At 38.4% G+C, this 20,289-nt stretch overlaps 1 protein-coding gene across 9 annotated transcripts in view; it reads left to right on the top strand.

The window, feature by feature from the left end:
* Window positions 1-18,538, top strand: part of LOC140730333 (CAP-Gly domain-containing linker protein 4) — a 331,198-nt gene extending 312,660 nt beyond the window's left edge. For all 9 annotated transcript variants that reach the window (XM_073050611.1, XM_073050610.1, XM_073050608.1 and 6 more), the window contains one exon: window positions 5,306-18,538. In XM_073050611.1, coding sequence (XP_072906712.1) covers window positions 5,306-5,618 — 313 coding nt within the window. In that variant the 3' untranslated portion in view covers window positions 5,619-18,538. The remainder of the gene's footprint in view (window positions 1-5,305) is intronic.
* Window positions 18,539-20,289: the final 1,751 nt, after the last annotated feature.

Below are 20,289 nucleotides of genomic sequence, written 5' to 3'. Positions count from 1 at the left end.
ATTTTGGACAGAAAGTGGATGTTAGAGTTGCAAACCTTTATAACTATGAAGAATATTAAGGATCTGTTTAACACAATGAGAAAGGGTAAACTGCAGTTCCTAGGCAACATATGTCATTCAAGCCTTATGCATGGTAGCACTGATTTTTGATGAATGCTGTGGTTTAAAATACTGCGGGGTAATAATTCTATTACGTTTCTTCCAAGCTCTCTGTTCAATGTCAGTGGAAGCACTTGCACACATGATAGATATGTAAATTTTAAGTTTTACGTTACTTATTAAAAGGAATGTTACTGCAGAATGAGGAGAGAAAAATTGTAGCTACTTACCATATGGCAGGCAATAATACTTTAGGTCATACTATTGTAGAGATAAAAATTGTAAGTATTAGATGATTATTAGTCCATGAAGCTTTACACCTGTGTTCAGTATCTCTCTGCAAAGGGGAGACAGGAAAACATTGGCCTGCAGAAAGTAGACTTAGGAAGAAGGTGGGATAGGTGTATTTTTACTATGCAGCTGCTCACGTTATGCTGGATTCTCTTCATCTTAGAACCACAAAAAATAATTTGAGTACTTACCTTTTCTAAACTCCATCTTTTACCTACCAGATTTTACTCAGCACGGTGTTCACATCTGATTCCACAGTTTGGAAAGAATAATTGTAATCTTTTATAAGATCCCAGTTTTCTTGTGTTAATGCAATTTATATTTGATCAGAATCAGAATCAGGTTTAATATCACCAGTATATGTCGTGAGATTTGTTAGCTTTATGGTAGTAGTACATTGCAATACATGATAATACAGTGAAAAAAATTGTGATTACAGTAAATATATATATGTATATCAAATAGTTAAATAAATAATGGAAAAACAGAAATAAAATTGCAGTGAGTTCATGTTCATGGTTTCAATGTCCATTCAGAAATCGGATAGCCAAGGGAAAAAAGCTGTTGCCGAATTTTTGAGTGTCTGCCTTCAGTCTTATGTACCTCCTTCCTGATGGTAACAATGAGAAGAGGGCATGTCCTGTGTAGTGGGGGTCTTTAATAATGGACACCGCCTTTTTGAGGCACTGCTCCTTGTAGATGTTTTGGATTCTGCTGAACCCAGTGCCCATAATAGAGCTGACTAATTTTATAACTCTGCAGCTTACTGCAATCCTGTGCAGTAGCACCCCACCCCCATACCAGACAGTAATACAGCCTGTAGTAATGCTCTCCACTGTACATCTGTAGAAATTTTCGAGTGTTATAGGTGACATTCCAGATGATCTCAAATTCTTAATGAAATATAGCCACTGACTTGCCTTCTTTATAGTTACATCGATATGTTGGGACCAGGTTAGGTCTTCAGAGATCTTAACACTCAGGGACTTTTGGTGTGTGTCTGGAAAGTCCTGGTAAAGGTATAATAGCAAAGCAACAACATAGCAGTAAGTTGACCAGGGTGATTTTAATTTTGATACCAGACTATTTCCACTGGACCGAGAGAGCTACTGTGTTTCTGCTAATAAACGAAAGCAACTCAAAAACTTCTATAGATATACCGTGGAGAGCATTCTGACAGGCTGCATCATTGTCTGGTATGGGGGGGGGGGGGTGGGGGTGCTACTGCACAGGACCAAAATAAGCTGCAGAGGATCGTAAATTTAGTCAGCTCCATCTTGGGTACTAGCCTACAAAGTACCTAGGACATTTTCAAGGGTCGGTGTACCAGGCAGCGTCTATCATTAAAGACCCCCAGCACACCCAGGACATGCCCTTTTCTCACTGTTACCATCAGGCAGGAAGTAGAAAAGCCCAAAGGCTTCAGGAACAGCTTCTTCCCCTCTGCCATCTGATTCCTAAATGTACATTGAACCCTTGAACACTACCTCATTTTAAAAATATATATTATTTCTGTTTTTACACAATTTTAATCTATTCAATATATGCATACTGCAATTTATTTATTTATTTTCTTCTATATTATGTATTGCATTGAACTGCTGCTGCTAAGTTAACAAATTTCATGACACATGCTGGTGATAATAAACCTGATTCTGATTCAACTCCCTGTGAGGAAAAGAAGGGTAACATTAAAAATAAAGAGATTTTCAGGATCACGCAGCATAAGGAGAGCAAAGAATTGTACACCAGTTGGCCCCTGAGCATATCATTCAAGTAATGTACATAATTCTAAGTCTTTGTGGTAGATTCAGGTTTTAGTAATTGATTAACTGAACACATAAAACACCATTGAGCTCTCCCGTCTTGTGTCAGATTGCTTATTCTTCCAAAGAATGCAAAGATCATATTGTAAACTGTTCATAGTGAGGACATCATGAAGTTCTCTGCTTGTGACCATCTGTTCAGTTGCCCTTTCTGTTTCCTTTCCCTCAATCACAGCATCAAGAGTTTTTCCAAACTTTCCCTGGTTCCAGACTCTTTCCTTTCATTAGTTTCATTTCTAACTATCTGCACGTCCTGTTCAAGATCACCTTGTCACTGATTTATCAGTAACAGCTACATTCCATAAATAAATATAACAAAAATGAATGACAACTCGTTTGAAGCTACCACTGGATGGGCAGTCATTCCTATTATATATTGGGGAGGCTAAAGCCAGCAGCCCAGATTTTGCTACTTTTTGCCATTCGCTCTGATCTTCTGTTCAATTCACAGAGGTAGAAGCAGATGAATTTTCGTAAATGTTTCTGGGGATATGGCATTTGCACCTCTGGGACAAACAGGATAGTTGAATTATTCATGGTTAAATTTTGACTTTATGAACATTCACAGAGAGAGGGAGAGAGAGAGTGACAAAGAAATTAGTGAACATCCACTGCATAGCACCATCCAGAGACAGAGAAGCAGCTTCAGCGGCAGGTTGCTATCGATGCAATGCTCCTCAGACAGGATGAAGAGATCATTACTCCCCAATGCCATTCGGCTTTACAATTCAACCGCCAGGGGAAAGATATGTTAAAGTGCCGGGGTTATGACTGAGCTTAAGTTACCATTCAATGTATTTTAGTAAACTATTTAAGAACTTTTTAAAAGCTATTTATTAATGCTTTTTTTGAGAGGGTGATTTTAGATGCATATCATATTTATACTGAGTTAAGTATTGTATGTAATTAGTTTTTGATACAATAAGTGTATGGGACATTGGAAAAATGTTGAATTTCCCCATGGGGATGAATAAAGTATCTATCTATCTGTCTATCTATCTATCTATCTAGCCAATGTCTGGGTAACAACAGCATGACTTTGGATGAAACTATCAAAGGTGTTCTTCAGGAGTAGAATGTATGCAAGGAATAGCAGGTACTTCAGATGAACCCTGGAGTGCCAGCTAAACTTGCCTACCTCTACCTTTCCTGATTTCAAATGTTTGTTTTAAACCTAATTCTTTGATCAAATGTTTTGTCACGTGCCTCTATTTCATCTTGCCTGATAACTATTTTCTCTTGTGCCTTGAGATGTTGTACCACATTAAAGGTAGTATAAGAATATAAATGTTGTTTGAATGATGGGTTTGAACATTAACATTTCAGAAATTGTTGTGTGTGATAAATATTTGATGTTGGATAAATATTTTGACAATCTGGACTCCATACTGTGTCTGTAATGAGGCTTACAATGCTTTAACATTTTTTGTGAAAAGTATGTAATTGTTTTTTATATAAGGGCAGGATGCTGCCATCTAACAACTGAATTTTATTAGTACTACAGTATTTTGCAAGAATTTTGTTTCTTTGAAGAAGCCTAATGATAATGAAAGGGAGAATTGTAATGTTGGAGAAAATGAGAGAAGCTTCAGATGGCACAATGCCTCCAGCTGAGAGTGATTTGTTTTATTACTTTTTATCATTACACAAGACTATATTACAAAAATGATGGCATATTTTTGTTGATGAAGCAAATAGTGGTTGTATTTATATGTGCGCTCAAGAACAAAATATTGATCTCATTATTTAGCACTACTACAAAACAGCAAAGCCAGCACCATAGTACAAAACCAGTGACAAGACCATACAAATAGAACCCATAGTTGTTAGTATGCCAGCTGTTAGAAGAGTAATTAATATATTTTTTAACTACAATTTGAATGGAGTTGTTTATGAAACACATAAACACCGACTAGACTCTCATGGGCCCTCCCCAGTCTTATTTATCCTATGGTGCTGCCAGTATAGTCTAGAACTGCCATCAGCAGCAATTCTACAAAGTGGCTATTAAATTGTCTTCACAACCTGCATATTTTAACAGCATTAAAGATATTTTAATAAGTGTAATTAAACAGTACAGTAGTTACCAGTGCCTTAGTGTCCTGACATCTTGCATTTTTTTTGGTTTACTTCTGAAATAAAGAAAGACGTGAAGCCACATGAGACTAGTTATAGGGTGCATATAATGATATATTTTACTAAACTTAGAGTTATTATATATTTCTGCTAGCAGAAAGAATAAAGAGCAATATGTTTTATATATTTAGACATGTCTTTGGAAGTAGAATCGTTTTAGGTTAGCAGAAAATTTAAGTATAGTTTAAAACAATTGAAGCTTGAAATATTAATCTAAATCAAATTTTGTAAGTAGGTATTTATACAATTTGTGCTCTGTAGTAGTAAAATGCAGGTTTGCACTCTAGAGACTGTGATTTCTTATCATGTGTCTAAAAGAGGGAGTAGGGTAATACTGGCCAGCAGGTATGGAATCGAAACATTTTCACATAAAAAGAAGGTGGCCACATCACAGAGATATATCTTATATTGCAATATGAATAGCCTTTTTTTTGTAGCCAATTTCCATCCAAAATGGCATGGTAAGTGTTCAAGGAAAAATCAGTAGAGAAGCAAAAGAAAAGAGTGCTAAAGTAAAAACTTTTAATTATTTCCTTTCAAACCCTTGAAATTTGTATTATTGCAGTGTCTGCTGGGAGTAGGATTTTGTGCCTTTTCAGTATCTATAGAGTAATTAACATCCAAACAGTAGAAACAGCTTTCATAGGGATATGCACTTTATAGCAGATTAAATTGGATCTTAATTTGATACTTGTAGAATCGGTTTCATCATAGGCAGTTGTTTCTTTCAGCCGTCAGCCTTGAAGATTAAGGTTACTTAAAGTCAAAATGTGCTTCACAGAGATTAAAAAAGCACAATGCTGGAAATCTGAGATAAATAAAACAGGTATACTAGAAATGCAGAGCAGGTTGATTTGTAGGTGCACAGGAAAGTGAGACTAATGTTTTGGGCAGAGATGTCTCATCATAATTTGCCTCATTTGCTCTTAATAATGACTATTTCTTGTTTCTAGGCCAAAAAATCAAACCATGAGGCGAAGCTGGAGCAGCACAAGTACCACTGAGGGAAATGTGAAGTTACATGAAGGATCACAGGTCCTACTGAGCAGCTCCAGTGAAATGGCAATCATTAGATACATTGGACCTACTGATTTTGCTCCAGGAGTATGGCTTGGACTGGAATTGCGTTCACCAAAAGGAAAAAATGATGGCTCTGTGGGAGAAAAACGTTATTTTACTTGTAAACTAAATTATGGAGTTCTGGTACGACCAAGCCGTGTAACTTACCGAGGCATTAATGGCACAAAACTAGTGGATGATATTTAGTGGTAAATGTTTTGTTTTCAGCAAGGTAAGGAGAATGTAGGAAAATGTGAATTCAATGTATGCATCTAAGTCTGGAGTTTTCTGTCTATTTGCACACAAATTAGTCATAGTATGGATGCAAACAAATTCAACAGCTTGTTGGTCACAAGCATAAGCAGAAGTTTCCTTGATCCTTTTTATTTTTTTGCAAATCAGATATTCGGGCACACCATTAAACCTAGACAGCATGATAGTACTAAACCTGTTATGTAGTTCCATCAGTACTTGTATTCTGCCTATGAAATTTATTTGACTTTAGCCCTAATAATTGGACATTAATTTCCAGGCAAGTGGCCCAATAATTGCAAATTTTTGAGCAACTTTTCATGCTTATCCTCACTTAGGCATACTTTATATTTTCTGTTTTAATGTGAGTTAGGCTGTAAGAATGCTGCACCACGCTATTCTTCTTCCATAAAACAGTGCTAACATAACAAGGATGTCATCACCTCTTAACATTTGAGCATAAACACATTCATTTTGCTGTAAAAATATTTCCTGTTTGGTAGATTTTATTCCTAAAAATGTACAGAATTTCATACATAGCAATAGGTTTTCAATCCATCTCACTCATTTTTATCATATATCTCACTCACGTTTCCTTGAAGGTGACTGCTCTGCAACAGAGATTTACAAGTACGATACCAGAACTGAGAGGTTATAACTATCAAAAAAAATTGAACGTCTTGGGACTCTTCTTCAGATATGACAAGCTGAAGGATGGCTGAATAGAGGTCATTACAATTATGAAAGGGTTTCATAGTGCAGAGGTGGAGATTATATTCCATCTATGAGGAACTCTAAAACCAGGAGTTATAAATATAAATTAAATATTAAATTTAAAAAGATACTAAATTAAAAAAACAGATTTTTTAAAATCCAGGTATTTGTTAGAAACTTGCTGCTGCTTGGTATAGCTGAGCTGGGAACGTAAGACTTTTAAGAGGAAGTTAACTAAATGCATGGAGGAGAAAGGAATAAATGGCACCTTTACTGGAGTGGATGAAACTCATGATGGGTAGAAGATCATGCACACCAACATAGAACAGTAGCCAAGTTTTGTCCTGTGAGTTCTATATATTTCTATATAGTGGCTTTTGGCACAAAATATATTATTGATCATTGATCTCTTAAAAGTTATTTGGCCCTTCTGTTATATAAAGGCCACTCTATGCTCTATTCCCACTACTTGTCTTTTACATATCATTTAGTACAGTTACCAAATGAAACTCTATCACTCTTAGACTTGGAAATTTCAAATAACATGCCATTCTGCAGAGTGAATTCTAAATTTCCTTTATGCGAACAAATGATTCTGATCCCATTGCTAACTGAATGAATTCTAATTGTAAAATTATACCCTTTGCTCTGGTACCCCCTACAAGATGAGATATTACTGTTGATTCTGTAGAATCCCTTTCATGTTGTAAAATATTCAATTGCATTATCTCTTCACCTTCTAGCCTCAGGACAATGCCAGTCAAGTTAATGCAGCTAGGTCCATAATTTAACCCTTTAAGCACTGATATAGTTCAGGTGAATCTTGCGTAACATATATAGTTTCTTAAAGTGCGGGTTATTGAAACAGGCTTTCCTGGCTAATGACCAAGAATAATAGCTTAATGAACAAAAAACTTGCATCTTAAGTGTCAAAGGTAAAATAACCTTAGTGTTAATTAAGCCCAGCTTATATTCATTTTAAGGAATTTGGGAGACTTTTTGGGCATAATTTTTCACCAGCAAAATACTATGGCTATCAGACTTGTTGCAGTTTTAGAATCTGCTTCAGGTTACATCCAAAAGGGAAACTCCAGACTTGTATTTCTAGCAGAAAATTGAAATAGGTTTGATGGAAATATGGGATGAAGTTTTATAATGCTGTTAGAGAGCATGAATATGTCTTCAATAATCCATACGGTTTGGTATACTTTTAATTAAGATAATGCTCCAGCTTTTAGCTGATTATTAGTTTTGGATTTATGTATAGAAAAGTAATTGCATTACAGATTACATTTTAACATCTGTTGCCTCTTTATATGTAAGTGCCATAGAGTATCTATTGGGTGCAATGAATGAGAAAGCAAATGAAAGCACAAAACGTGATGTTCCAGTTAGGTCTATAAGGTTATTTTTGTTCCTCCTAACACTTCTAGCCATCTGTATTTGTGCAAGCAAAGCCAATGCACTGCTTTATTGCTAATTGCTCACTTACAGCGACATGTTTGGTTCAAAACTGAAGTTGTAACAGTTAAATTAACCACATGTTATTTTTATCTTCACCTCTAGACGCACCACAAAAGACCATTTTATTTTATGAAAGAGTAATTTTACTTAGTACAAGACAGGAAGAAATGTGATGCACTTTGAGACTTTTATATAATACATATGTTATATTTAGAACATTTTTCAAAGAGAAACGTTGATATTTTTGAATATAACTGTTACAGTATGTCGTGTTTCATAGTGCTGTTGTATTTCATAGTTTCGAAGAAGCTGTGTAATGGGAATGTACTTGTCTAGTTTATTTATTCCTGTAAGCAAACAGCATAAAAAGTATTGTATTAAAAATAGAAAATATTTGAAACAATTAGGAATTCAGGCAACATTTATGGAGAGGGAGAAAAGAGTCTTTTCAAGAGTTGTTTCAGGTCAATGGCCTTTTAACCAATAAATAATGTGATCTGCTCTAAATTAGCAGTGCCACTTCCTGCAAGTGACACAGCTGAAGTCAATGACCCATTATTACCACTGAGCTTTGAGAGGGAAGAAAATTGACTCAGCTATGATGCAATTGCTTTACTGGCTATTAGCAGCAGCCCCATTGTCAGCCTCACCAGGTAAGCAAGTTAGCAAGATTCCCTGAGGAGATAATTTTAAACTTTCCACTTAGCAATGTGTTGACAATAGTATAAATACTGTATTTACTGGCTCCATTTTCTGTCTATGGTCAGGTTGAAATTAGCTTTTATAAACAATTTCACAGAAACTTAATATAACCAGCTTCGTGTTTGTGCAGCTTTATTGATTTTTATCTTTTTCTTTCGTTCTGGTAGTTAATCTAGTAGGAAATCTAACAGGTGATAGTAGAATTATTTTGGATATGTACCATGAATTGCACATTCATTTTTGTTGCTTGGTTTAACAAATAGTCATGACTATCTGCTAACACCAACTTCATTTTTAGTACTAATTGGTTTTATACTGCTGCCAGAAATAGCATTACTGTTGGAATAGTAATACAGTGGATTCCAGTTGGTTAGGCCATTGGTTAATTGGGACAGCCGCTTATTTGGGACAACTCTTAAAGAACAAAAACTAATTGAGAAAATAGTCGGGATTCCCTTCATTTATTTAGAGCATTTAATTGGGGCAGGAGACGGTTGTTGAACAGTTTTTAAATAGCATCAGTTGTGTGTGTTTGTGTTCAAAGATCTAAGATTTAAATCAAAAGAACACAGCAGTGTGCTCCGGATGAATTCCTCTGGCGATAACTAATAGGAACTAATACAAAGTTTTATAGTACTATATTGGTTAGTGACTGGAATCAGAGAAATATAACAGTACTTAATTTGCTATTTCAATATAATTTATTTATTATTAAATGAGTTGACCTTTAATAGGAAACACACCATTATTTTGAAATTCTGAAAAATATTAATTTGGTATAATTCTGAACAAATTAAGCCTGGCTATTGTTTTAGTTTTAAATTTCGCGATTTGCTGATCCTATAATTTTGACACCAGCAATGTCTCAAAAGACCTCATAGGCATTATCCCCTTCATTGTGATTTATGGGAAGAACAGTACATTAAGTAAATTAAATGCAAAGTATTGTTTAGCAGGATCAGAAACAAGATATTGCAAACCAGAGGTTCCCAACCTTTTTTATGCCGTGGAGTTTACCATTAACCAAGGGGTCCATGGATCCCAGGTTGGGAACTCCTGTGCCAGATAAACATTACAGATCAGCCTATGCATGAGAAACAGTTAATACTGAGTTTTTTCATTTTATTTCATTTTTAGCACATTTACAATCATTACTTCAAAAACTTTTAACTAGCATAGTGAATAAGTTGTCCTTATTGACTTCTCTAAAGTTTTCCTTTATTGAATCACCTGTAGTTACAAATAGTTACCTCTTTTGCAATTAAGTTATAATTGCAGTAGAAGACAATGCAGAAAATGGCAAATGGTATGGAGTACTGACAGAGTAACATGAGCATCAAATCGTGCTCCAGATTTAATGGAGAAGCTTACTGGCAAAATCAACCCCGATGAACCTGTAACACAGTGACTAAGTTATTATGCTGTTTCCAGACTAATTCTTGATTAGTGTCCAGATCTGAAGTTCACATTTCACCAATGCATCTGAAAAATTTAAATTCAATGCAATCAGCTAAATAAATCTGGAATAAAAACTTTGGTGCCCATGATGGCTATCATGAAACTCTTGGATTGTCATAAAAACATATTGAGTTCCAATAATGCCATCCAGAGGAGGAATTCTACCATGGTTATCATATAGATCTAGTCCATACTTGACTCCAGACTCTCCAGTGTGGGTGACTCTTAACTGCCTCAACAGCTCAAGAGCCATCAAAAATACCACCCTTGCAAGTGAAGTCCATGTCCTGTATAAAATATGAAAGTGGTTATCTTTCACCTTGAATGCAATATGTAGATCATAGAACAGTACAGCAGAGGAACAGGCCCCTTCAGCCCATAATGTTGAGTTGAACCAGTTAAATTAGTAATCTGCTAATCTGTCTGCACAATGTCTATATCTTTCCATTTCTCTCACAATCATGTGCCTATCTAAACATTTCTTAATAATCTCTAATTCATCTGCCACTACCACCACCCCAGGCAGTGCATTTTAGGCATCCACCACTGTCTGTGTAAAACACTTGCCCCTTACATCTCCTTTAAATTTGTCTGCTCTCACCTTAAATATATGCCCTCTGGTATAAGACATTTCAACCCTCGGTAAAAGATCCTGTCTATCTACTCTGTCTTTGCCTCTCATAATCTTATAAACCTCTATCAGATCTCTTTTCAGCTTCTGCTGCTCCAGAGAAAACAACCCAAGTTTGTCCAACCTCTCATTATAGCACGTCCTCTAATCCAGGCAACATTCAGATAAACCCTCTTTAAAGCCTTGTCATCCTTCCTGTTACAACCAGAACTGTATACAATACTCCAGATGCAGTCTAACTAGAGTTTATAAAGCTGCAACTAATTTCCTGACTTTTGAACTCAATGCCTTGGCTAATAAAGGCAAACATGCAATTTGCCTACTTAACCACCCTGTCAATCTATGAAACCACTTTCAGGGAGCTATGAACTCGGATGCCACGTTCACACTGCTCATCAACACTGTTAAAGGTCTTGCCCTTAAGAGTGTGTACCCTGCCTTTACATTTCTTTTGCCAAGGTGCAACATTTCACATTTGGCTGGGTTGGACTCCATCTGCCATTTCTCTGCCCATATCTGCAACTGATCTATATCCTGCTGTATTTTTTGTCAGTTTTCTACACTATCCACAACACCACCAATCTTCATATCATCTGAAAACTTAAAACTTAACAGTATATAACCTATCTAGATTTTCATCTAGGTCATTTATGTACATCACAATTAGGACAGATCCCTGTAGAGCACCAGTAAACACGGACCTCCAGCTGGAATAGGTCCTATCGACCTCTACCCTCCATTTTCTATGAGCAAGCCAGTCCTAAATCCAAACAGCCAATTCACCATGGATCCCATGCATCTTAATTTTCTGGATCTTGCAAGATCTTTTAAACAATGACATTACTGTCACAGTAACCAGTGGCGTGTGTACACAACCTAATTGTTCTCAGGCTGTTATTACAGATCTTTCATTGCTGAGTGGCATATACTGCAGCTGAAACCAGTCACGTTATCTAGCTGGTTTAAAACTAAAACCCCTGAATGTACAGCCACTATAATAGATAACTTAGGCCACTTTGTGACATACATGATTACTTCATATTTGACATGTCTGTCAATTTGTGTTTCAAATGTCTCAAATGTATGTCCTGGGTAATTCTCTGCTTACAAAAAAAACACATCAAATACTTCTAGATCTGAAGCACTGAAGACCATGATACTTTGCAGAACATTCTAAATCTTTTACCTCAGATCTATTTATTTATTACCTAAATTATCTATTTATTACCTAAATCTTTTTACTTGTCCTTTCTTACTGATTCTTATTCTGCTATTTTTACAAAATAACATTGGTACGCTCCAATGTATGTCATGACAGATGCACCTTAGATATAACCTTGAAATATTAATCAATGTTCTGTGTATATAGCTTGGGACAAAAGCCAAAATGTAGAACTGCATAAATTCGATATATTTAGTCACACTAGCCACTGAATATAGCAGTGCAGGTACATATATTATTCAAAGGTAGCTCTTCTTATTCCAGGAGATAAAAGTGTAAAAGTGATGTACTATCTGAATAGTATGTATAAAAGATTCCTTGTGGAAAATATGATTTGTACCTGCAAAGCATATTTTGAAACCTCAATTTGTCCTAAAGATTGTTGTCTCTCAAATAATGTACTTTGGATAATGTAGACCTGGTATTCTATAACCCTCTGCTGTTGCACAGCAGTAAAAGTGATTGAACAATTGGTTGTACTCACTGATGAACTAATTATTTCCATGCTCCCTGGAACATCACATCAGCCAATGGTATACCTAATAGTATACCTAAATTTGGCTATCCATCCCATAGGATGATGATGGTTCCTTTCAGTCAGTTAGTGGGATTTGATATGTGTGTCCTGCAGTGGCTGTACAGGCCAATCCTTGACAGGCACTGCTTGCCACATACTTGGCAGGTGAGGCCTGGAGAGGCAGCAGGGGCAGAGGCTCTGTTGTGGCGCTTCCTGTGCCTTTCCTCTGTTGCCTCTGTGACTTGTTCTCAGCAGCATCCATACCTTTTCTGATGGCGTCCCTCCACTGTGAGCGATCTTGAGCCAGATCCTCCCATGTTGATGGGACAATGTCAGCTTTCTTGAGGCTCCTGTGCAGAACATCCTTGTACCGTAGTCGCTGGCCTCCTCGTTTCAGGTACCACTGGACAGTTGGCCATAAAAGATGTCCTTGGGCAGTCTTCTGTCAGGCATTCTGACAACATGTCCTGCCTAGTGCAGGTGGGCTGACATCATCAAGGTTGAAACTGCTGGCATTCCGGCTCGTGAGAAGACCTCTGTATTGGAGACCTTGTCTTGCCAGGTGATCTTCATCAGAGAATGTAGGTGACGCTGCTGCAGTTGGTCAAGCTGGCGTAAGTGACTCTGATATGGGCACCACGTCTCACATCCATATAGCAAGGCTGATATGACAACAGCCTTGCACTTGGTGGCCAACCTGATGTTCTGTGACCAAAGTTGATCTTCCAGCTGACCAAAGGCAAAGCAGGTTTTCTGGTTCTTGACTCAATCTCCACATCCAGGGAAGCTGAGGATGTTATTATGCTGCCCAGGTAGCAAAACTTGTTGACAGCATTGAGACGAGTGTCATCAATGAGCGCAGTTGGTTCTTCGTAGCTTGAGACAGGAGCCGGTTGGTACAAAACCTCCGTCTTTTTCAGGCTGATTGTCAATCAAAGCTTTTGGCTGCATTGGCAAAGTGACTGGTGATCTGTAAGTCTTCAAGAGAGTGGGCACCCAGTGCACAGTCATCAGCAAACTGTAGCTCACATGCCACAATGTCCCTGACTTTTGTTTTTGCTCTCAGTCTTGCGAGGTTGAGGAGCCGCCATCAGCCCTCATTTGTAGGAAGACCCCTGACTTCAGGTCTGACGTGGCATCCTGAAGAACAGCAGCGAAGACTAGTCCAAACAGAGTCGGAGCCAAAACACAACCCTGTTTTTCGCTGTTGCTGAGGGAAAATGGGTCTGACAACTCACCAGACATGTTGATGTGGCCTTCCATGCCTTCGTGGAACTGATGGATGATGTTGGTTAGGTGTGGGGGGGCAACCGAATTTTGGTAGGAGCTTCCACAGGCCATCTCTACCAACAGTGTCAAATGCTTTGGTTAGATCAACAAATGTGACATAGAGACTTCTCTGCTGCTCAACAAGTTTCTTTTGAAGCTGCCTCAGTGAGAAGATCATGTCCGCTGTACTATGGCCTGTTCGAAAACAACACTGGTTTTCTGGAAGGATATTATCACTGATGTTGGACACCAAGTGTCTAAGGATAATCTTCGCGAGGCATTTTCCCACAACTGACAGAAGAGAGATGCCTTGGTAATTATTGCATTCTCTCTTGTCTCCCTTGTTCTTGTAGATGGTCATGATTGATGCATCTTTGAAGCCTTGGGGTAGTTCTGCAGCTCCCCACGACTTTGTGAACAGCTGATGTAGGCATGATGTCAGTGTGTTACCACTAAACTGGTAGATCTCGGCTGCAATACCATCAGGCCCTGGTGCTTTGTTGGGTTTTAGCTGTTTGATGGCTTTGATGATCTCGTGAAGAGTAGGGGGAGCATCTAGCTCGAACAGTATGGGTCCAGGGTGTACCCTACCCGGTGCTTCATCGGTGATGGTTCCTGCTCTGTTCAGCAGCTCGTGGAAGTGTTTTTGCCCTTTTTTCATGTGCTCTGAGTTCTCAGTGAAGGTGAATGTACTGTCCTTGCTCAGTGAGGTGCCTTGTTTTGATGGACCGTACACAACCTTGACTGCTTCATAGAAGCTTCTTGAGTCATTACAGTCAGTGAAGGCTTGTAACACCTTGGCCTTGTTCGCCCACCACTGGTCTTTCATAGCTCTGAGCTGCCTCTGCAAAGTTGATTTTTCACTCAAAAAGGCACGGTTATTGGAACTTGAGTTTGGTTGTCGAAGAAGAGCCTGGTGTGCAGCTGCCTTAGCTCTTAGAAGGTCCTGTACAGATTGGTTGTTCTCATCAAACCAGTCCTGATGCTTGCGCTTGACTTTCTCCAAAGTGTCCTGGGCAGCGCTGTAGACCGTTTCTTTGAAGGCATTCCAGCGCTCAGTAATATCGTCTGGTGGATTCTCAACCAGTCTTCTTAGAGCAGTTTCCATAGAGGATTTCAGGGCGTCAGCACACTCAGTGTTTCAGTTTGGTGGTGTTCAGTTTTTTGGTTGGTTTGGCGGCATTCAGTGTGCATGGAGGTTTGATCGATAGACATGAATCCGACACACCATTCGATGATCAGTTGAGCACTCAGCTCCACGCTTAACTCTGGTGATATGAACGTCAGAGATGTCTCATTGTCGGATGATGACATAGTCAATGAGATGCCAGCTTTTAGATTGTAGACGCATCCATGTGCATTTGAGCTTGTCTGGCAATCTGAACAGTGTGTTAGTGATGCACAGTTTGAATTCTGTGCACATCAAGAGGAACAGTAGACCATTACTGTTGCCAACCCCTTGGCATCCAATCACACCAGGCCACACAGTGGTCTCCTTGCCAACCCGAGCATTAAAGTCTCCCAGCAACAGCAGCTTATCGGAAGTTGTCACACTACTGATGGTGGTTTTCAGCTCACTGTAGAATGCCTCCTTGACTTCACTGGGATTAGTCAGAGTTGGTGCGTAAACGTTGACTATGGTGAGGTGGTGCTTTCCTTGCAGAGGTGTACACAAGGTCTGGATTCGGTCACTTACAGCAACAGGCAGGGTTGGTAGCTTTGCTGTGAGGCAGTTCTTGATAGCCAAGCACACACCAGATTCTCTTCATTCTTCTTTGGGCCTGCCAGACCAGAAGAATGTGTACCCTCCTTACTCTTCACAAAGTGCGCCCACTCCAGCGAGTCGGGACTCCTGGAGAGCCACAACGTCCATGTTGTAGTCCTTGAGCACACGAGCAACAAGTGCAGTGCGTCTGTCTGGGCGATCAGTGTTAGCATTGTCCAACAGAGTTCGTCTGTTCCATGAGGCGACGATCAGATTCTGCCTGTGATTCTTACTGCTAGAGTTGGACGACCCGCCACCGTGGCTGACTGACTAGGTTGGTGTGAGTGGGCTTTGTTTGAGCCACCTTTTCTAGGCCCTTCCCTAATTGTAGGGTGAGCAGTGCCTCCCTAACAGGGCTGCTCAGACGCAGAGGATGCTGCCTCACCGGATCTCCGCTCTGTAATCCATATGCAACCACTCTCCCCCTGCCGCCTGCATGCAGACTTGTGACTACAGCTCCCAGCTGGTCAAGCCTACCGCTTCACCACTTGTCCATCACTACAGGACTTGGGTGTGTTGAGAATACCCCACTCCTCAGAAAGGAACAGCGTGTGTGTGAATGGATTTTAGGTGAGTAATGGTTATGCCAAGTTGAAAAGGGGCAGGGTGAAAAATTTGAATGTATTGATGGTTTTGGTTACCAATAACTATGACAACCCATTTGTTCAAATCAGTTGAATATACCTGAATAACAGGCACAACAATGCTGTTGAATATCTGTGTTAGACACAATTCAATGGTTTCAATGGTACATTTAATGTCAGAGAAATATATACAATATACATCCTGAAATGCTTTTTCTGGGCACACAGCCTTAGATCTTCCATCTACCACGACACACCCGTCTTCTGCTCAGACACTGAATCTGATTTCCCCCCATCTCCAGACCCACAAAAACTCAGCCCTCCGAAGGCGAGTGGAACTCTTAGGCTGATTCCGTGGTGTGCCGAACAACAGCCAGTTATGAAACCCCAAGAGCGGGTCCTGTAGTCAGCGAGTAACTCCAGGTCAGGGTCTTCAAAAGAACCCTAAAAGGGAAAAAGAGGTATTAAAAATGGAACTAGAGCTGTTTCCAAAGATGCAAGCAAAGAAGTTGCCGTTGGGCACCATTAACCCTCCTAAACTCTGACTTTCCAAATTAAACAAATCCATTCATACCTCCTGTAGTTGACATAGTGGTGCAAGCAGTTAGTATGTTGTTCTAGTGGTAATCCTTTTTCCTAGAATCTTTCTTTTCCTTCTGTTTTAGCTGCAGAAAGTATAAACACAAGGATGTAATGCATTTGGGCCTCCCTGTAAGGCAAGTTGCATATACACATAGGTGCAGTGAAAAACTTACTGTCATTGCTATAGTGTGTGAGCACCTTTTCCTACAATCTTCACTTGCTTGACTTTTTCTACACTGTTCCATTTCTGATGTGAAAGGCATTTTAGATATCTGATATTTTGCTTTATTTCAAATGCACACAGTGAAACTAGACAAAAATCTTCCCACAAAAGTGTATTTATCAATCACTGAATAAGCTGACAATTTACAGTCAGTGAGGAGCAAGGTTGAGCTGGCATGTTAGTACTTGAACAACCTATTGTCAGAAATACACCTTATTTCACTGACTATAACACACATTGCCTTAAGCACCTAACAGTTAAAATCATATTTTACTTTCTGAGAAAAGATATTCAAATAGTCTGAAACAATAAATAGATTTCTACAGGGAAACCCATTGTTAGAACTGTAGGATCATAGCAAAATATATTAATGGCAGTACCTGGTACAATCAATAAATTTCTATCCATTTGTAGATCAGAGAATTTGTTTTTACAAAATCAATACAGAAACACATGTTAGATATTCTACATTAATCTTTCTCCACGTTAAGTATCACCTGAGCATGGCTGAGTATAAAGTAAGTAGTTGTGTACAGTATTGAATTACATTATCAAACAGTACATTATTCTGAGTAAGATCCATGACTGTAAGCTGATCTGTCCTAATTACAGTGATTTACCATGAAATGCAACATGCATTTGTCAAGTATAAGCTAATTACTATCGGTGGGAGATGTTTATGGATTGGCAGCATGGATTTTGGAAGAAATCAGGTTGTTTAAAGGGTATACAATAAAGAAATATTTTTATTTTGAAATAATAACACCACACATCAACAAATTCCAATGGTTCAGACGTGATTTGCTGCTTTTTTTTAGAAGTGAGCCTATCGGGAAAATGTGGCAACAATTCTCTGAGTAAGACATGATTGATGCACTTAGGTACAAGGCTTTTATTCAGATGGATTAGATTTATGATGGCCTAGTGGCTTCAGTTTAATAGGAAACTGTGGGATTCAAGATCTAGCTTTGTTGCCATGAATTCAGATGCCTCTAAGCTGTCAGACTTAAACTATATCAATTCATGGGGCAAGATTTTTGAACTATATATATATTCCTAATAAGCTTCAAGTCAGCCATGTGGAAAAGAAGAAATTTTTAAAAAGTCATAATGAGTTGTTATCGCAATGTATCCATATTTCTTAAAATGATAGAAATGCATTGGCTATTTCTTTAATTCTGCAACCCTCTTCTCACAAATACTTATTTCAAATGTAAGATAACAATAATCAACTGCTTCTTCAAAATATTAAATCACAGCAAGACTGAGATACTTAAATAAATTGAACAGCTTTCAATAAAGTCTGTGCTATTTTGGATATTTTTATGGTTATTTTGAATTATTGTGGCACCCAGAGGGTTAGCTAATGCTTTCTAAACAAAATTTAAAAATGCTGTATTTTATTGTATGAATTTTAAGAAATGTATATGTTTGATAAGAGCTATTTTATTGTACAAGTCTTTTTCTTAAAATGATTGTTGTCATTGTGCTAAGATAGACAAACTTTATTTTTAAAATTGTACTCGTATAAATGTCAGACAGATTTACAGCACTAATACTGTAAAATACAAACCAATTTGAAAATCCTTTGCTTCGTACAACTTTGATTAGAATCATGCATTATTTGTGTTGTTTTGTGTTGTGTGACATTTTCCCACTTCTTTCATGAGTAGAAATGAAACTTCAAGTAGATTGTTTTGTCCTTTCTTCCCCTAAACAGAATAAACATTTTTGAATTCTTTAATATATTTTCTGGTTCCTTGAAGTTCAATTTACAATTGAAAATGTTGAAATCCCAGGAAAGATAGTTTTCATTGTGCTCACAGAAATTATTGCCAACATAAACAGGCTGTCAACTTTTATCACCTCATTTGAAAATGATCATATTTTTAGCCCAAAAATATACCTCATTTTGTAAATTGAATGGGAATAATTTAATCTGTCTCAATTATTTTATTTGTAAATTTCATTTAAATTAGCCTTTACATGGCCCTGTAAGAATAAACTATTACAAAACATTTAAGACATCTGTAATTTCAGAAAGAGAATGAGAAGACAAAAGGACTAGGAGAAGGCATTCCAGTCCTTTTGCTACACCAGTCAATTAGATCACAGATGAACTTCACTCAACTCCATTTGGCATTACAATTTGTTTTGATAACATCATTTAAAAAATATTGATGCCAAAAGGTCCAGCTTTCCTCTACACTTTGCATAAAAGGTCAAGAGGTTCTCCCAGGTTCACAATTGTAGATTAAAAAGGCAGTGCTTCAAGGCAGGGTTTGGAGAGGGACAGTGTCTGGTCAGTGAACATGAGCACGAGAAGGAGCAGCGACTTCACACACAGGTCTGCAATTGAAGATTAAAAAGGCAATGCTTTGTGGCAGTTTTCTGAGTTTGGACTGTGCCCAATTAGTGAATAGTATTCATTAGAACAGGTGAATGAAAATAAGGCAGGGGCATTCAGAGTGGCCATTTTGTGAGTGGGCCAGTGTTGCAATGGCTTTGGCTCATCAGGCTTGGGTGAGGTAAGTATCTGGTAAGTTTTTTTTATTGTTCTTTATTCTTTGTCCCTCATCTGTTAGGGTACAGTTACTCCAGTGAGAATAGCTTCAGGAGCTAGGTTTTGTTCTGTGTTTGAAATGTGGGAATTTTGGGAGACCTCTAGCCTCCCAGATAAACACATCTGCACCAGATGCACTGAGCTGTAGCTTAATGACCTTCGGCTCATATGGGAGACTTAGTAAGTGATAGACAGGAGCTACAGGGAGGTAGTCACCCTTAGATTGCAGGAGGCAGGTAACTGGGTGACGCTAGGAGAAGAACAGGAAACTGGTACAGGGGACAGGGTTCAGATTTCTGGATCAATGGGACCTCTTCTGAGGAATGTATGATCTGTACAAAAGGCAAGGGTTGCACCTGAACACAAGGGGAACCAATATCCTTACAGGCAAGGATATTGCTAGACCTTGTTGCTAGACCTATTTGGGAGGGCTTAAACTAATTTGGCAGGGGAATGGGAACCTGAGTGACAGGGTAGTTAGTTTACCAACAGGCAGTGTGCAGTAAGACTGCTAGCAAAGTCAAGCTGATTATAGGGCCAAATTGCTGTCAATGGGATGGGTTGCAATGTGGGGGACAAAATCAAAAAGGGTGATGAATCCAGGACTGAAAGTGTTATATTTGAATATATGCAGTACATGGAATAAGATAGATGATTCTGCAGCACAGTTATAGAAAGGCATGTCTGATGTTGTGGGATCACTGAATCATATCTGAAAGAAGTAAATGGCTGGGAGCTTAACATCCAAGGATGCACATTGTATCTAAAGGATAGGTTGGTAGAGGGGATGACATGGCTCTGTTGGTGAAACAAAAATGAAATCAAATCCTTAGAAAGGGGTGAAATAGGATCAGAAGGTGTAAATTATTGTGGGAAGAGCTAAGAAACTACAAGGGTAAAAAGACCCTGATGGGAGTTTTATACCAACTTCC

This window comes from Hemitrygon akajei, chromosome 7, assembly GCF_048418815.1.
Source record: "Hemitrygon akajei chromosome 7, sHemAka1.3, whole genome shotgun sequence".
Classification (NCBI taxonomy): domain Eukaryota; kingdom Metazoa; phylum Chordata; class Chondrichthyes; order Myliobatiformes; family Dasyatidae; genus Hemitrygon; species Hemitrygon akajei.
The sequence above is the reverse complement of the archived record's forward strand: the minus strand, read 5'-3'. Positions and strand labels throughout refer to the sequence as shown.